The 18704-nt window shown below is 37.6% G+C and overlaps 1 protein-coding gene across 3 annotated transcripts in view; it reads left to right on the forward strand.

The window, feature by feature from the left end:
• Positions 1-18704, forward strand: part of WDFY3 (WD repeat and FYVE domain containing 3) — a 251559-nt gene that overhangs the window by 80355 nt on the left and 152500 nt on the right. For 2 of the 3 annotated variants that reach the window (XM_029943751.1, XM_029943756.1), the window contains exons 4-5: positions 5465-5588; positions 17216-17325. In XM_029943751.1, coding sequence (XP_029799611.1) covers positions 5465-5588; positions 17216-17325 — 234 coding nt within the window. Of the gene's footprint in view, positions 1-5464; positions 5589-13537; positions 13592-17215; positions 17326-18704 lie in introns of all 3 variants that reach the window. The other variant, XM_029943745.1, reaches the window with a different exon arrangement.

Here is an 18704-nt window from a genome sequence, read left to right on the forward strand (position 1 = left end):
GGGACTGCTTGATTCGTGCCAAACTGCAAATAAACCATATTGCTTACTGTTAGACATGGACATGCATCTATCTACAGAATCATTTTTAAAATGTGCTCAGTAGTGTTATTTCAATATGTGATTTTTGACTTTAAAGGACACAGGTTGAGAAATGACATGTGTTGAATCCTTTTTCTGGGCCAGAGCTCATGCTGAGGTCGTCAGCTGCCTCCCATGGTCGCCATCACAGTCCTGCAAGGAGGCTGCTGCTGTCCTCACTCTCACGGATTCTCTCCATCTGAAAGATGCTGGCGGAGTCTGAGAATACCTGAGTAACATTTATCCAGCATTCTTAAAAACAATTAACTGTTTTAGTCGTAGGAACAGAGCTTATTGAGAAAATACTTGGTTTAAGCTATTAAATGAATGATGTTTTAGACATCTAAAAATTAACCGCCATTGTATTTTACCATGGCATATGTTTTCATACATCATTGTGTGTTTTATTTTATTACTTATTTTTAATGTTTGTTTATTTTTGAGAGAGTGAGCAAGGGAGGGCCAGAGAGAGAAGGGGATGGAGGATCCGAAGTGGGCTCTGTGTTGACTGCAGAGAAAGGCTGATGGCGGGCTCAGACTCTTGAACTGCAAGATCATGACCTGAGCTGAAGTCAGATGCTCGACCAACTGAGCCACCCAGGTGCCCCACGTCATTTTGTCTTTTAAAATATAATCTTATAACTCGATCTTCTTTTAGAAACTTCCTTTGTTTTTGAATTATTTATATTTGAGAAGCACCTAAGTTGAATATGTTGTTTTTCTTTTTTTATCCCTTACAAGTGACCTTATTATTTTATCTTTTTTTTTAATTTATATTTTTGAGAGAGAGTGTGAGTTGAGGAGGGGCAGAGAGAGAATGGAGACCGAGAATCCCAAGCAGGCTCCATGCTGTCAGCACAGGGCACAACGTGCGGCTCAGTGCCACGAACCAAGAGGTCATGACCAGAACTAAAATCAAGAGTCAGAGGCTTTATCAACGGAGCCACCCAGCTGCCCTGACCTTTACTTTTTAAGTTGTTGCCTTTAAAGGAAGAATACACAAGTTTAGAACCAAATGAGAGATCTGGAGTCAGACAGGTGAACTCTTTACATTTTCACAGCTTTGTATTTACATACATACAGCTTAGTACTTATTCTGTAATACCAATACAGTTGTTATTGGAGAATGTAGCTTAGGTCTGTGCCACAAAGAAGTTGCTAAATTCACATCTGAAATAGCTATATGTTCTTACCCCATTCTGCCAATGGGAGTTGCAAGCCCCATGCAGAGCAGATCAGAGTGCATGTTCTCATGAGGCAGGCATATCTCAAAGGAGAGAAGGGACTGAGACATCTCAGTTTCTTTTCTCCTAAACTTGGTTCTTCTTAGAAACGAGGAGGATATACCTGTTTCCCTATTCATTTCTATTACTTACTGATATTAATATTTCAAATATTACAAGTTGAAAAAAGCAATCTTATCTTCATTGTTAATTTTTAAGATCCATTATACAGATGGAAGATTATCCCAGGACTACTGATGGTCATTACTCTGTAACTTAATTTTAGATATCACATATGTTTGGGAAAGGAAACACCATTTTAGAAGACTTTATAAAAATTCCAAATTCACTTTTATTAGTCATATTTAATACATTTTTATTTGAATAGGTTCATTCAGCAGCAAACATATATTGTGTTTCTGTCTTGTGCATGCCATTAAATAACACTATTTAAATTTGTTCTCCCTGAGTATGTCAGAAATATTTAGATGAGGAAATGCCAGGAAACTTTCTGTAATTCAGGTGGATATTGAAAATGACTCTTCTGGAAAGGAGTCTAACCATGCTGTGCCCCTCTTAATGTGAAACTCTGTGTGGTGACAGTGATAGGGTTTAATTGAGACAACATAGTACTGAGCGATTAAGGGCATGGCTTGGAATTAGACCTAATTTTAAATTCTGTCTCCACCACCTCCTGGCTTAAATTGTTTAACTTCTCTAAGGTTTAGTAGTTTCCTTATCCATAAGATTTTATTAGATTTAAATAGCATTACCTGTCAAGTATTTGAATAGTGTTAGGCACGTTATAAATGCTCATTTCCTGGTAACTATTATTTTTCATTGAATTTGCTAGACAACATGTTTGTTCCTCACTGCTGTTGGTTTGTTTTTTTTTATTCTGAGTTACGAATCTCATGTGTATGTTGTAGAATTCATTTATTCTGAGATGAATGTATTACCTGTCAGTCTCTTGCTTGGTTCTCTTCCTTGGCAGATGGGGAAATGGAGAACCAGAAAAATTGGATCAGTAGTCTCTGGGGGTGAGAAGAATCCAAGCCTCCTCTGGCTCCCAGCTCCATATTCTATCCCCTGTAGCACACATTTGAGTACATGACTGAAGCATTGTGTATTTACAGGAAATACCATTATTGGTGGAAGGTGGTTAAATACGTACCTAATAGTTTTGGAGTTAATTGTTGAAGTTAATCACAGAAAAATGTACTCTCTTCTTTGCTGCCTTATCTTGCACATTTTCCATCTCCTAAAACACATCGCAGCCTCTCAATTCCTCACCTACCCCAGTCTCGCGTCCATTTGGAGGTCGTACTGCAGCTCTTCTCCCTGCCCGGACCCTCTCTCTCAGGCATTCTGGATTGTGACTTGTCATTCACTGTCACCCTTTCATGTCAGCGTCTTCTCAGAGAGACCTTCTCTGACTGTCCCCACAACAGGCAGGCATTCCCCTCCCATGACCCTGTTTACTTCTTTTAGAGCGTATCACTAGTAATTTTCATTCTTAATGTTTGTCTCCTGTAAAAAGTGAGCTCCATGAGTGCAGGAATCCTCTTTGCTTCATTTACCTGTGTATTCACAACTCTCTTTACCTTTGTGCTCATGACTCCAGATACTGCGGGCATACGCAGGAGAGCAATGAATATTTATGAGTGAAGAAATGAAAGAATGAATCACTGCACTAAAAATTGTTTACGTCAAAGAAGCAATAGCTATTCAGTTTGAATTAGTAGCTAGAATATAACTCTTTTTCCATAATAGTGATTTTGGAGTGGTCAGTTCAAGCACAGCCTACCTTTTGAAAAAAGTTTCTTATGGAAATAAAGCGGCAAATAATCGTGTGAAAAGTCAGTTGCATTTTTAACAATGTATTATTCACCTAGCATGAAGACTGCTTGATTCACCATATCCTTATACTGTCTAAGAAATGATCTATTTATTTTATTAAGTTGTCTTAATAACTCTTCAGAATAAAGTAACTTAATCCTTAGGAGCAAAATATATATATTTTGAGTCTTAGGAATTATTTGCCTACTTTAGGCCAGTTTGACGAAAGGCTTAATAATTGCCTGAGCAACATAACCAATTGTTTTATAAATGGCAGTTATATACATCTCTGTAGGATGGCTGTTCTACATTATTTAAATTTAAATTTAAAGCATGTGTCATTATTAGAGTTTTCAGTGTCCTTTTTTTTTTAAGTTTGTTTGGAGAGAGAGAAAGGGGGAAAGAGGCCGAGAAAAAGAAAGAGAGCAGGGAAAGGACAAAGAGAGAGAGAGCATGTGGGGGAAGGGCAGAGTGAGAGGGAAAGAGAGAATTCCCAGAAACTCCAACCTGTGGGCTGAACGCACAAAGCTAAACCTGGGGCTTGATCCCACAAATTGTGAAAACATGACCTGAGCCAAAATTGAGAGTTGGACGCTCAACCGACTGAACCACCCAGGTGCCCCTTGGCTTCTCGGTTTCTCATCTGGCTTCAGTTTGTTTGTGAAAGAATATGGGTCTTATTAATAGGTGACACAGTTTAGCTGTAAACACTACATTTATCAGTATCTCGACAAAAATTTTCATTGAGATCTTGAAAAGTACAGTTTATTTGTTCTCTGAGATAATGTTAAATTACTTCGGTGTCAAGTTAATAAACATCTGAACAAAAGTATGTCCTGTAAAATGGATTTGTTCAGTTCAGTTTAAGGGAGGTTATAAGAAATATAGCATCAGTTGTAAGAATGTAGAAAACAGTTCTGTTACAAGAATATTCAATTATGAGTTATATATTTTTTAAGGATCCTTGGAAGGAAATTTTTACACTATAGTATGAAAACCGATATTTAAGGGCATTGTGAACTATATTGAATAGATTTTCTCTTTTGTATATTTGAGCCAAAATTTATGACCAAAACATGGCAAGTAGAGAGGTCTTTTGGTCTTAGATTTTTAGTCTTCTTTTTCCTCATCCATTTCCTAGGCTTGGTTTTATTTCCTTGTTTTCTTTCTTTTATTTTATTTTTAAATGTTTTAAATGTTTTATTTATTTTCAAGAGGGAGTGGGGAAGAGGGGCACAGAGAGAGAGGGAGACACAGAATCTGAAGCAGACTGCATGCTGTGAGCTGTCCACGCAGAGTTGAGTGCAGGGCTTGAACTCATGAACCATGAGTGCCAATGTTCTCTAGAATTTGCTGTGTGTGGAGACAGCATATAAACGAACATACATATTTAGGAACATCCCTGTAAATTAAGACAAGGTAGAATACAAAGATGAATAAGGTATGTTGCCCATCCCCCAGGAAGTAAGATGTGCCCCCTCCCTTTGTAGTGACATTTGATCAGATAATAAGAATACAAAATGCTGTGATTATTGTAATAGAGAGCTATTATAATAGTTTTAGGAGACAGGATTTCCTTTTTGCTATAAAGAACATTTTTTAAAACAATATTTCAGGATACATTCAGTTATATTGCCATTATAATACCATTTCTTTTCCTATGATCATCGGTCCAGGTTTCATTTTCTTGTTCTCTTTGCTTAACCCACATTGTTTTATCTTTATCAGTTATTTATTCTAAAGTTCATGTGTCTTAGATTTTTATTAAAACAAGTGTATTTCATGATCTTAGTATTCATTTTCTTTATTCTAGTCTTTTCCTAACAGTCTTCTTTTGGGAATTGTTGTGGTTAGAATTTAGAAATTCTGAGCTATATATAACATGAGTTTAGTGAATTCTATATTCAGCCTAGGACTTAGCCATAGATAAATCCCTGCTTTTCACCATCTGATGTGTGCTAGGTACCCCATCAAAGAACCTTGCTATTTTTCTCTAAATTCTTAATTTAGATTTCCGCAGAGAAACAGTATGCTTTCTAAGGTTTATCAGTAAGATTGATTCACACTTTATAGATAACTAGTCTTGGCTATTTAAGATTTCATTTATTTAATTATTCAGAAGATTATATAATATGTACTAAGAAATGTGGATAGATGTGATTTATTAAGAGAGCTATATTTTAAACATATTATTCAGATTCAAAGTAGCTGTGTAAGAATACGTTTTTGACTTGATTTTCAAGTCATTCCACACTTAGAAATTTGCAGAATGAAAGACAAAAGTTTACAATGCTTCAGTAAAATTGTTATTTTTTTCATCCCAGGTTTTTGGAAATGCCCCGCCAAATACGATGACAGAAAAATTTTCTGACCTTCTGCAGTTCACAACCCAAGTCTCACGACTGATGGTGACAGAAATTCGAAGGAGAGCATCAAACAAATCCACAGGTATTTTTACTGAAACCAGGAAAAGCTATGTGAATAGGCAGTTTGGTAAAAAAAGTGCTATTAAAATGATCTTTGTGAGTTTCTCACCCCACCCCCATGTGAAATTTAATTACCGATCCCTGTTCCCATTCTCAGAGTCATTCATCTCTGCTTTGGTTGGTTCAACATACCCCAAGTGGAGCACTTGTACTCAAGGCCATTGCCCTTGGGCCTACCACCCCCAGCCCCCTCCCCCCAACAATACTCTGTTTCCTCTGAACAAAATCCAGATTCCTGAGTTGACATTCAAGGCAAACCCAGGATCCAGCCATATGTATTTTTTTTTCAGTCTACCTCTTTTATTTCTTGTTTATTTTTCTATATGTCAACCAAACCGAGCTGCTTCTAGTCCCAAACATATCTGTGCTCTTATTTTTATCCTTTTGTTATGATGCTTCACCACCCAGAAGGAGAATCCTCCCCCATCCCGGTAGGCCTGCATCCTTGAAGCTTGGATTAAATCACACTTCTCTGATGGAATGTTGCTCAACTTCTTTAATTAAGGAAAAACTTTCTGTTTGGAACTACTCTTTGTTTCTCAACACCACGAGTGGTTATTGGTGTGTGTTTCTTTATCTTCCTAGTAGACTATAAACTATTTTGGGGCCTTTATAAAACCTGCGATCTACATACACATAGGGTAAGCTTTTTATGAAAATGCTGCCTGAAAACTATTCTTATTCATTAGATTAATTTCAAACTTCATAAAATATCTTCCCTTTATTCATGATTAAAATACACTTTCTTGATGTTATTTACCATTAGTCATTTTTTAAATTAGCAATATGCATGATGGATTGTTATCTTGATTTTGTTTTATTTTGTTATTTTGGTTTTGTAATGGTTACTTGAGTGATAGCTTTCTTATTGAAGCATTACATTAGACTGATAAATTGATTTAAATTCTGTTTGTAATGTCCCCTTGGACAGTCACTTATCTTTTCAGCCCATCAAATTATTATTTTTCTAATAGTAACAATAATGCTTTTGTTATGTAATCTTTTTTTTTTTTTTTTAAGTTTTTTAGCTTGAGAGGGACCGGACCGACAGTACACCAGCAAGGGAGGGACACAGAGGGAGAGAAAGAGATTCTCAAGGAGGTTCTGCGTGGTCAGTTCAGAGCCCGATGTTGGGCTTGAACCCATGAAACCATGAGATCATGACCTTGAAATCAAGAGTTGAACGAACCCTCAACCAACTCAGCCACCCAGGCACCCCTATAATCTTTTTAATTTAGTTGTATTAAAATTATATATGCACGTGGTTTTTCTTTTTCTAGTTTATTTTTTGAGAGAGAGAGAGGGAGAAAAAGCACAAGTGAGGGAGGGGCAGAGAGAAAGGGGAAGAGAGAGAATCCCAAGTGGGCTCCTTGTGGATAGTGTGGAGCCTGACATAGAGCTCGATCTCATGAACTGTGAGATCATGACCTAGCTGAAATGAAGAGTCAGAGGGTTAAACCACTGAGCCACCCCGGCGCCCCTAGACACGGAGTTTTAAGGGTCAAATAGTTAAAAGGTTGACTGAAAACAGCATCTCCCTTCTACCTTCCTTGTTCAACTGCATTTCTCACTCAGTCACTTTTCAGCTCTTTTAATTTACCTCTTGTGTCTCAAATAATGTATGTTTATAGTGTGTGTCCTTCTTTTCTCACATTTAAATACTGCCTTGATTTCCCACACAAGAAAATGGGACTTTCACTCTCTTACGTTCACCACCATTACCTGTACGTGTCTGCTTCGTAAACTCACCCCTCCAATATTGTTGTCACAGGTAATTACATCAAGATTATCTTGTATAGACTGAAAACGCTATTTTAAGATGAGCTGTATGGTACACTGTGGTTTCTTTTCTTGAAAACTTCTCTCCCACCTCTTAGTTAATAATTGCCTTGTTTTTTTTTTTTTTACTAGTTTTTCTGAATTTTTATCACACATGTATCCTCTATTTCTAAATGGCTTTCTACATCTCCCCTCAATATTATTGAAGGCATCAGGTATCCTGTCAGTTTTATCTTCTTCCAGATAGCTCTTCCAGAACTTTCGGACTTGCTTTAGTCCATGGTAGTTTCTCTCTAGGCCATCTGCACAGCTGTCCTTTTTACATTTCCACTAACGTCATCTGGGGATGGAGTGTCTGTTTCCTGAACCTCCTGTCATCTTTTTTTTCTCACACTAACGTTCTCATTTTTAACAAAAAAATTTGTGTTAACCAAAAATTGCCTTAACAGAGGCATCTTTTCCAGCAGCTTCCTGAGAAAAGTGCAGAGGAGTTATCTTTGGTTTGGGGTTTTATGTGTGTATATATGTGTTTGTTTTTTGTTTTGTTTTTTAGAGTTCCCATAAGTGAAAAATTTTTATGACTCTTCCTGTGTAAGATGGGTCCCTTTCTCTTTACCAAGGAAGGTGGTATCTTTGGGCTGAAACCCTTTGAGGTACCAGGGCTTAGAACAACACATCGCATAGCTTTATTGCAGAAAGGGGAAACAGGAAACCAGGGGTCAGCAGGAGAAAAGAAGGAGCAGGTCCCAGGACCCTTGTGGTCTTACAGAATGGTGCTGGGGGGGGCGGGGCGCCTGGGTGGCTTAGTGGGTTGAGCGCTCGACTTTGGTTCAGGTCTTGATCTCTTGGCTCTTGGGTTCGAGCCCCAAGCCTGGAGCCTGCTTTGGATTCTGTGTCTCCCTCCCTCTTTGCCCCTCCCCCATTCATGTTCTGTGTTTCTCTGTCTGTCTCTCTCCCTCCCAAATAAATATTTTTTAAAAAGTGCTTGGTAGATCCCTGATGCCCCTCGATTTCTAATGTATAAGCATGAATGCAACCTTATTAGTGAAGAAATACACAAACTGCTTATGATTTAGGCTGTTAGAGTACTGGATATGCATATCTGTTAGATGTGTATAAGTAGTTGTTTGCAGATGCTAGGCGTTTAGCCCCAGGAGACTTTGGGGCCCAGAGGAGGTTATAGGCCCTCCTCCAAGAGCGGAAGCTAGCAGTGTCATGGGAAGCTGAGTTAGGTCTAGCAACTCCCTTGGGGACACAGTCCAGGGGAGAGGGGGGGATGTCTTGGATGGATCCTGCTCCAGGCAGCCCAGGGTGAGCTCGTGGGGTCATTTCGGAAAATCTTGCAGCTTGCATTCCATTTATCCTGTCCCCCTTTCAGTGGGTATCAGATTCTAGGTTGGAAGTCATTTTATGTTTAGAATTTAAAAATAATTTCTCCTTCATATTCTAGACTCCTACGCTGCTATTGAGAAATCTGAAGCTAGCTGGATTCTTGAATCTTTTTGTGACCTGCTTTTTTTTGTTTTGTTTTGTTTTTTGTTATAAGAGCATTTAGGATCGTTTCTTTGGCCCTCCTGTTCTAAAATGTCATGATAACATGCCTTGGAGCAGATATTCGTGTACATTATGCTGAGCCCTCACTGGACCTTGCAGTCGGGGAATTCACATCCTTTAATTTGGGGAAAGTTTCATGAATTGTTTGTGTAATAATATCCTCCACTAAGTTTTTATTTTTAGTCAGATGTACCCCTAAGTTAACTGTCTTTCTCGTTTTCTTTTCTTTTCTTTATATTTTTGGTTTTTGACTACTTGCTAAGCAAGTTCCATCCATCCCTTCTATGGAGTTTTTTTCTTAAATTTGTGACATTTTAATTCCTAAGAGTTTCTTTTTATATTGATGTCTATTCTTTCATATATTCTCTTTTTAGTTCTGCCTCTTTCAGGTTGCCTTTTTTGTTAATTTGCCTTTGTCTTTCAGGTTAGAGAACTTCCTTGGCCATCTGCTCCTGTGTAAGAATGGAGCCATAGAAGGCTGCTGGGTGGCTCTACGGTTGTGGGTGGGGCTTGAGACTGTGGGCCAGGTGATCTTGCTAGGTTGTTCTCTTGACTCTCTCCCCCCGAGCGAGGCAGAGGCCCCAGTGAGGAATGTCCCCTTTCTACTTGGAAGATGCATATCTGTCTCGCAGCATTCTGGAAGCCAAGTAGGGGAAAGGTCTGAGGACCCTGAGCGTTTGGTGTGTGCCTGCGGCTGTGCCCGTTGCAGTGGCCTCCCCCCTGCCCCAGCCTCGGCACACGCCCTCACTCTCCTGGTGAACAAGACCTCCAGTCTGGTGCCCATGTAGTGGGATGTGGGCATCCCACTGCTCTTTAACAGACTTTCATAAGGCCTTCCGTGTACACTCCCCCGTTTACCTCTGCTTCCAAAGGTACCTGGTGTCACCAATTCTGAGTTGCTTGGGACTCTGTTGTAGTTTAGTTGCTTTTCCTTTTTCCCTGCACTTGGTTTAAGATTCTAGAGCTTGCTAAATCAGTTACCACTAACCTCTCTGCTATTTTAGTATCCAAAATGTTGCTTTCATCTTTCCTATTCTCTTTGTCCTTATGGGTTTAGGCTTTTTGAAAACTCCTTTTATAACCATTTTAGTGGGTGTATTAATCTGCTCAAGCTGCCATAACAAAACACCATAGACCAATGACTTAAATAACAGAAATATGCCTTCACAGTTCTGGAGACTGAAAGTCTAAGATCTGAGTGCCAGCATGATTGGCTCCTGGTGAGAACTCTTTCTGACTGCAGATGGCACCTGCTCACCGTGGCCTCACCTGGAGAGAGCGCTGTGTCTCTTCTTACAAGGACAGTAACCCCATCAGGAGAACTCCCCCATTGTGACTGCGTCTGAACCCTGATTCTCTCCCAAAGGCTCCATCTCTGTTACCAACATATTAGGAGTTAGTGCTTCAACATGGGAATTTGGGGCAGAGGGGGCACAATTCAGTCCACAGCAGTGGGGCTTCGGGAAAGAGCAGAGATAAGTGCATGTGCTCAACCTTCCATCTTTAACTGGAGCCCGTTAAGTCTCTGTGGAGTCTTTGGAGCAACAGCCATTAAAATATTTTTAGATTGAGAGACTAAATCTCTTATTCACACGTAGTGCATTGTATTAGTTGCTGTGTGATTTTAAAGTGAGATCATTTTAATTATACTTGCAGTCTTGGAAGCAAGTCCAGTCAAAGGTGGTAAGATAGTTTAAGGCCACCTCCCACCCCTGCCTTCTCCCTTCTCTACCCGGGTGGGACTGCACCCTTTTCATCTTTCCTGATTTCACTTATTCCTGTAGAAGTGAGAAGTTTGTCTTAAATATAAGATTTGTGTGTTTTATGCATTCTTAGCTATTTTAAACAGGTAACCCAAAGGGACATTGTTCTCTTCTCTACTAACTCTTATCATTGCATTTTTTACTTGAGTAAGATATCCCTAGATTAGAATAAGATATTCTCCAAACTGTAATTATGATCACTTTTCTCTTGCTGTCTTTAAAATTTATTTTTAATGTTTTTTATTTATTTTTGAGAGAGAGAGAGAGAGAGAGAGAGAGAGAGAGAGAGCGTGAGCAGGGGAGGGTCAGAGATGAGGGGAGACACAGGATCCGAAGCAGGCTTCAGGCTCGGAGCTGTCAACACAGAGCCTGACACGGGGCTCAAACCCACGAACCATGAGATCACGACCCGAGCCAAAGTCAGAGGCTTAACTAACTGAGCCATCCAGGCACCCCTCTTGCTGTCTTATTAAATATGTAATCTGCATGTTTATAGAAAAAAGTGCTTTTCTGCACTGGAGATGTCTTTTCCTAAATCTTCTAATGATTTTACATATATAGGACAATTTATTCAACATTATGAAAAGTATCTTAAATGGAGTACAATATCTTTCATTGTTAAACATAGTAATAGTTACACAAGGTTTCTTTAAACTTTTTATTTTGAAATAATTACAGACTTCTAGGGAGCTGCACACATAGTACATAGAGCCCCCTGTGCTCCTCCTCCTTTGATGACTTCTTATTTTCCACATCTTAAAATCTATTTTTCCACATCATGTAATTCCATATAAGTTTTAGTTTTAAACTTTTGAAATTTATTAACTTCAGAATCCATTGAATTGAGATTCAGTTCAGTTTTTTTAGATTTTACCTCCATAAGAGAAACCTTTCCTGATCACCCCATCTCAGGTCCTTTATCCTTTCTCCACCCCAGTGAGTATTTATTCAGTCATCTTAAATACTTCTTCATCTGAAGGAACACTGCTTTCATCTGAAAGTAACTTCTTGTTTATTTAATTTTATTGTCTGTTGTGTTCAGCCCTGTATCACCTAGAAGACTGCTTGTTACAGATGAGATGCTCAATAATTTTTTACTGATTTTTGATAAGGGATTTCTGTTTACTTTTTAAAATGCATTGAGAATTGGAGTAGTGTTAGAAAAGCAGACTTAGCTGATGTTTAAGAGAGAAAAGCATAGTTTTGACATATCTCCTTTGTCAGTCCTAAAGAACCCTGGCTGTGGAAATCCTTGTTCTTTTATTTAGAGTTTTGAATGTGGAAGTTTCTTTCAGGCAGTGTCATTATAAAAAATGGAGATTTCACAGAGATTGTTTTAATCCTTTGATTTTTCTACTGAAAAAGAATTAACATTTTCAAGATCCAGGTACATTCTGAATCATCTTACTTCTTGTATAACCCATTCTTATTTTCTGATTGGTTGATTTTTATTGCAGTAAAAAACATGGGATCTACCCTCCTAACAAATTTTAAAGTGTATAGCACAGTTTGCTCTAAGCACAGTGTTGTTCAGGAGCTCTCCTGAACTTTTTTATCTTGTATTAACTGTAACTTTATACTCACTAAGCAGCAATTCCCCGTCTCTTCCTTTTCCGCCCTTGGCATCATTCTACTTTTTGTGTCTATAAGTTTGGCTACTTTTGATGCCTTGCATAACCTTTTATTTCAAGAAAGTTATCGTTGAAAGTAATGCTGCAATAATTTATATGCACATAATTTTTCACCATAAAAGGGTAAAATGAGTCCTCTGTTACTCATTTGGAAGTTGTCTGTGTTTGTGGTGCATCATGGCAAGATTATTTTTTTTTTTTAGGACTCCTCTGAATTTTGTCTGAAATACTTGTTATCTTGTTTGTTACCTAATTACCACTGACATAGCAAGTTGTTTTATCAGATCACTTTGAACATGGGTTGCAGATATGTCAGGAAGATATGCTAATCTGTAATTCTGTTGTTTGAATCTGTCCATCAGAAGTTAGTAAAAATGGAGACATGCAAAATGGATACACAGACTGATGTGTAATACATTAGGGCAACTTGACAGTTCTGGTTTTCTGTCTCCTACAATGCAGTTCTCTCTTGGTTGTTGCCTCCATGTGGCTTTTGTTAAAAATATGTAGAGACTTTCAACTAATTTGAGAACATTTATAATTTTGTGGTCATATCATATGCATTGTATGGCCTAAGATTTTTTTTTTAACTTTAGTTTACTTTTTTGTTTTTGGGGTTTTTTTGGTTTTTGGTTTTTGGTTTTTGAGAGAGAGAGAGAGAAGTGTCCGTGCATGGGGGAAGGGTTTTTGGTTTTTGGTTTTTGAGAGAGAGAGAGAGAGAAGTGTCCGTGCATGGGGGAAGGGCAGAGGGAGAGAGAGAGAATCTTAAGCAGGTCCCATGTTCAGTGGGAGCCCAACCCAGGGCTCAGTCCCACAACCCTGGGATTGTTGTCTGAGCCGAAATCAAGAGTTGGATGCTCAGCCGGCTGAGCCACCCAAACAACCCTAAAGATTTTTTTCCGTTGTAGTTATTTGTTAAGTTCAACTATACAATCTGCTTAGTTCTCAGGGCACTTGGTCAGTTTATGTCACTGAAGCAAAAAATCTCCACCCATGTAAGACTAGTATTTTCAGGTTATTATTAATGACGTTGCGGCATAATAAGTGCCGCTGTTAAGTACAGTGGTGCGATCTCCCATGGGCAGTGTCCTGGTGATTGAGAAGCTGGTTAATGCTGACCACAATTGGTGTCTCGTAATATAGTGAATCCCCAAGTAGACAACCCAGCCTCTTTTTTTAAACAGAAAAACAGTGTGCCCCGCTGTCCTCCAAGGATTTCAAAGCCACAACACCCTCAGGTAATTTCATTCCCAAGGTGTGGTTGTGTATTTTCAAATGAAAAAAAAAAAAAAAAAAAAAAAAAAAGCATGGAAGCTATGAGTTCTAATACTGTTTTTCTGACTAACTTGTGGAAGTCCTTTGGGGATGGGAAGGAGTTTTTAGGGCTTGGTTTCTTCATTAATGAAAAAAATGTAATAATACTGTTAATGTGTCTCACATTATCATCCTGTTGCATAAGTTTGAAAATGACTGCTTTAAATGCAAAGGAAGAATTGTATCGCACTTATTATTAACAAGTTTTGCATTCTGATTCTTCTGAATATTGTCTAACTGAAGTCACATTATTTAAATTTCTTTTAAAATTGTCTACATTCTAGTCTTAATCTAATAATGAGCTCTACTAACTCCATTTCTGTATTTTTTATTTAACTATATGTATTGAAATGCAGTGTGAAAGCTAAAGCTTGAATCAAATGATTGACAACTCTCAAGATGGGTTAATATGTTCCTTTCAGTAACTCTTATAACCTTCAGTCATTTAAATTTGTATTTGTTAAATATTAGCAAAATTAAAAGGTCCTAATGCAATTTTTTTTTTACTAGAACTGTTTTTTTTCCAAGTTTTAAGAAACTATAATTTATGGATGTTTAGTTTAAAATTACTTTCTAGTACATATAATTTTTTAAAGATAGCACTTGATGTTAAATACTTTTAAAATGAGCTTCTTGACTTATTTAAATACAAAGTGGGAGATCCCATTAAAATGCTTTGAATAGCAACATACTGAAATAAGTAGGTGAGAGTAAATTAGTTCTTAAGAATACCTTTGTTATGTAAAGATCTTTTGTTGTTGAGGTCTTCTCTACATTCCTCTCAAAAAAGAGTAGTTGTTATTATTAAGTTGGTAAGGTTGTAAGATACCAATAATAATTACATTATCTTGATCTTTCTCACGTATGTTATTTAATCAGCTCAGCAATCCATTGAAATGTTGTAATGTTTAACAACAAATAGAACATTGAGGGTATTTAAAAACTCTATTATTTGTCCTTTCTTACCTTGAGGAATACCTCATATTCATTGTCACCCGAAACAAGAGAAACCACACATTTGTATAAAGGCCCACAATTACTCAAATAGAAGTATTGCAAGCCAAGAGTACATTTTTGGTGTTTTGGTTCTCAAAATAAATATTAGCCTTCATTGTTCATAATTGACAACTTATTGAATAACAGAGAATACATCTTTGTCCAATTTTCTTTTAACATTAATAGTATTCTGTCAAAAAACATAAGTGATATTCCGATTCACCCAAAATGTGTCTTGTCTGTAGCTCTCTAGCTTTTATACCAGGAAGGCAATTTTTTCTCTTGAAGTCAGTTTAGTTCTTCAACATGTTTTCTTTTTGCCTTCTGTCAGAAACATAGGTGGTATTGACCAGTTCATGTTTTGTTGTTGTTGTTATGAAATAGAATTTTGTTACATTGATTTCACTGTGGAATAATCCATTTCAAGACTGCAAGTCGTTTTTTAGTATGTTAAGAAATTGGAACTGCACAGTTTGACACCAAAGTTGCCTTGGAGATGAAAGCATAGCATGTCAGCCTTTGACAGTTTTACTCACTAGAAAGGAGTCATCTTCCTTACAGGAGCATTTAATTCCTAGCAAGGAAGGAGGGCAGATGGTATATAACAAATTGGCCCATTACAGGTTTGCAAGCAAAGGTTGCAGGTCAGTTTTTACCAGTGGTCTCAAACCACAGTTGCCAAAGAACGTTTCTCAGTGCCATTCTTTCATTTGTTTGCTCGTCTCTAATGAAAGCTTCACAGTTTAACCAGCCCTAAACACAGCTTTCTTCATATTATTACTCCCCTTTGCAGAATGTTCAGGAATCTCTGTTATCGATAGTAAATTCAGACATTCTTGATGTTCTAAACAAGTCGAGCTCACCCTTCTTTGATCTCCCTGGGTTGATTTATTCACTCATTTAACAGATATGTATTGAGCACCCACTTAGTGCCAGTGATGTGCTTTATACTAGGGTCTGGCAGGGAATGAGGCGCACATGGAGTCTGCTCCCGTGGTGTTTATTTTCTAGAGAAGGATGAGAGACTACAAATCAGTCAAAATATGAATACAATAATTTCAACACATTTAAGATATTGAAATATTAGAAATAAGCCAGCCTTCTGTTGGCTTACGTTTTTCAGTAAGTTTTTTTTTTTATCACTATCTTTATCTCTTGCAGGCTAGATAGCTTGGATTTGAATGAACATTCTGTCACTGACTTAGCTGTGTGGCTCTAGGCAAATTACTCACCCTCCCCATTTCTCAATTTGTATTATTACAAGGGGTATAATAATAGAAAATAACTCCTAAGGTTGTCATAAAGATTAAATGGGTTAAATCTTCAAGTACTTAAAACAATGTGTTTGTTATACAGTTAAGACTTAGTAAAAATAACCTATTTAAAATTTTTTCCAATTAAAGTATTCTTTCAAATGGAAGTTTATAAGGATAAAATATGCCCAGCCCAGTATCGTATGTAAGTCTTGTATTCATTCAATTATTTAATGAAATACTTTTATCTTGATTGTCTTAAATGGAAGAAAACAATACCTCTAAGACATCCTAAATTCTCTTTATTCTACATACTGCATTTTTATGATGTGTGTTAAGTGTACATTAGCAACTTATCAGGTTCGTTTTGTTAAGTGAACAGACTGCACGCTTTTTCTGACACTTTAATTCATCTCATATATTGACAGAAAAATTGATGAACTCTGTGCTGATGAAGTGGAAGGTTTAGGGATTTGTCCATTTACCCTTACCTCTGAAGACATAATGGACTGAATTTACTTTGACAGATTCTTCTAACAGTGCAGTTCTGTGACTGAGGCTCACCGCTCCTTACTGTCCGCTGCTGATCCGGTCACCCCTTGTGTGTGTTCCCTGGAGCAGCCTCCTGACTTATTTCATTTCCAGCAGAGTCTCTGCCCTTCCAGACTGTCTTACACTCACTAGTGAATAGTATTAGAGTAATCCTTTATCATCTACTTTGCCCAAGAAACTACACCTTCTCTTGCCCAGAGAGTCAACTACAGCCTTTAGATTACTTTCCTTCATAAATTGACTTTGTTTTTCTATCACTACTGTTGACACTAGACTCTAGGTCTCAAAATGCTCTTCTAGAATATTAACCCAGTGTTATTAAAATTCTTTGTCTTGATCTTACATATTAGGCTCAGTCTTCTATTTACACTTTTGTTTTAATACTGTGCTTTTAATCTCTCTGTTCCCTGCTTTCCCTCCCACTTCCTAGACAAACATATCCTTGTTTGCCAGGTACGTTTAGCTCAAATTCTACCTTTCTCGTGACTCTTTTCAACCAGCTCATGATGTAACTGTCCCTGTAATATATAGGTTGATTTCTGTGTTTCTCTATTAATATGATAATAATGCCTAGATATACCATTAAACTATTGCGCTTTTTTTTTTTTAACACATTACATAGAGCATGTAATAGTGCTGATTTAAAGCACATGCTTCATTAAATGATCATTTTTTGACAGGGTTTAAGGAAGAACCTCTTGATATGTCATTTGCCCCCACCTCATAGCTTTCCTTTGGTTTTTATAGAAGCTGCAAGTCGGGCCATAGTCCAATTCCTAGAAATCAATCAGAGCGAAGAAGCCAGTAGAGGTTGGATGCTTCTGACAACAATTAATTTGTTAGCATCTTCTGGTCAGGTAAGTTCTTTGTTTTCGTGTTTCATAACTTGACTTCCTTTTTTATCCTCTTGGAATTTTGTGAAATTAAACTTACCATCATATCCAAATAAGATTTTATGATAATCATTATATTCTTCTAATCCTTCTAACATTATTTCATGCTCCTTACAACATCTCATGAGGAGGTTCATGTTTTAGGAAATGCCTAACTTGAATGGTGTATTTCATCTTTGTCATGTCTTAACACACAGAGAGCATGATCCCGTCAGTACCACATGTGGCACACAGCAATGGACATCCTGTGATTGTAGGCCAGTAGCCTACAGTCTGGCTCTGTCTGGCCAAGGCCAGCACTTCTGTAACCCACATGAGGGAAATTGCTTCAGAAGAATCATCTGATGTTACTTTGCTGATAAGGAATAAGTGACATGAAAAATACTTGTAAATTCTTCTAAATTTTATGGAAAATAGGGTAATATTTTCAGGATAATATATATTCCCTTCCACCTTGATTTATTCTGGAGATTCCTATTATTTTCTCTCTCTAAATCACTTATAAGCATCTACCATAATCTGTGTTGCATGTATTCATTTATCAGCTATTTGGATACCCAACTTTTGGCCTGTGATGTTTTGGGGATGAAAAAAGTTTATTCAGAGGTACCTGGGTGGCTCAGTCTCCGCTAAGCTTCTGACTCTTGATTTTGGCTCAGGTCATGACCTCACGATCTGATCCGTGGGATGGAGCTCTGCATTGGGCTTTGTGTAGACAGCAGGGAGCCTGCTTGGAATATTCTCTCTCTTCCTCCCTCCCTCCCCCTCTCCCCAACTCATGTGCATGTGCTCTTTCTCTCTCTCAAAAATAAATAATCATTAAAAAAAAAAAAAGAAAGACGTATTCAGCCTTATAAAATTCAGAGTAGAATTAATTACCTATCAAAGTTAGTACCACTCTTGAGAATAATTCTTATCTAAATTATGATTCAAACAACTCCCATCATTTAGTAATAGAATTTACAGAGGTGGGCGTGACATGACTCATACTACAGTGGTGGGCTGCAGCAGAAACAATGTGTATTTCTTAGTACCCATATCCTGAAACTAGTCACTAGCCTAAAGTAGTAGCACTTAGACTTTTTTTCCCTTAGAATAATGTTTCCCTTTTTTGTTTGCTGGTTTATGTTTGTTTGTTTGTTTCTTAACATCACAAAAAGAATCAGACCAGTTTGTTCTGATGTCCTTGAGACTTGCCAGATTTCAGCCCAGGAGCCCCACATCCCAGACAACTCCTAAATCCTGGGCAAATGGAGATGTTTATTTACCCTGCCTAAACTTCGATAGTCCTAAAGTGGCCAGCTCTTTCCATATATCTGTGACCATATCAGAAAATTATCAGA

This window comes from Suricata suricatta, chromosome 1 (assembly GCF_006229205.1).
Source record: "Suricata suricatta isolate VVHF042 chromosome 1, meerkat_22Aug2017_6uvM2_HiC, whole genome shotgun sequence".
NCBI classification, from domain to species: Eukaryota; Metazoa; Chordata; class Mammalia; order Carnivora; family Herpestidae; genus Suricata; species Suricata suricatta.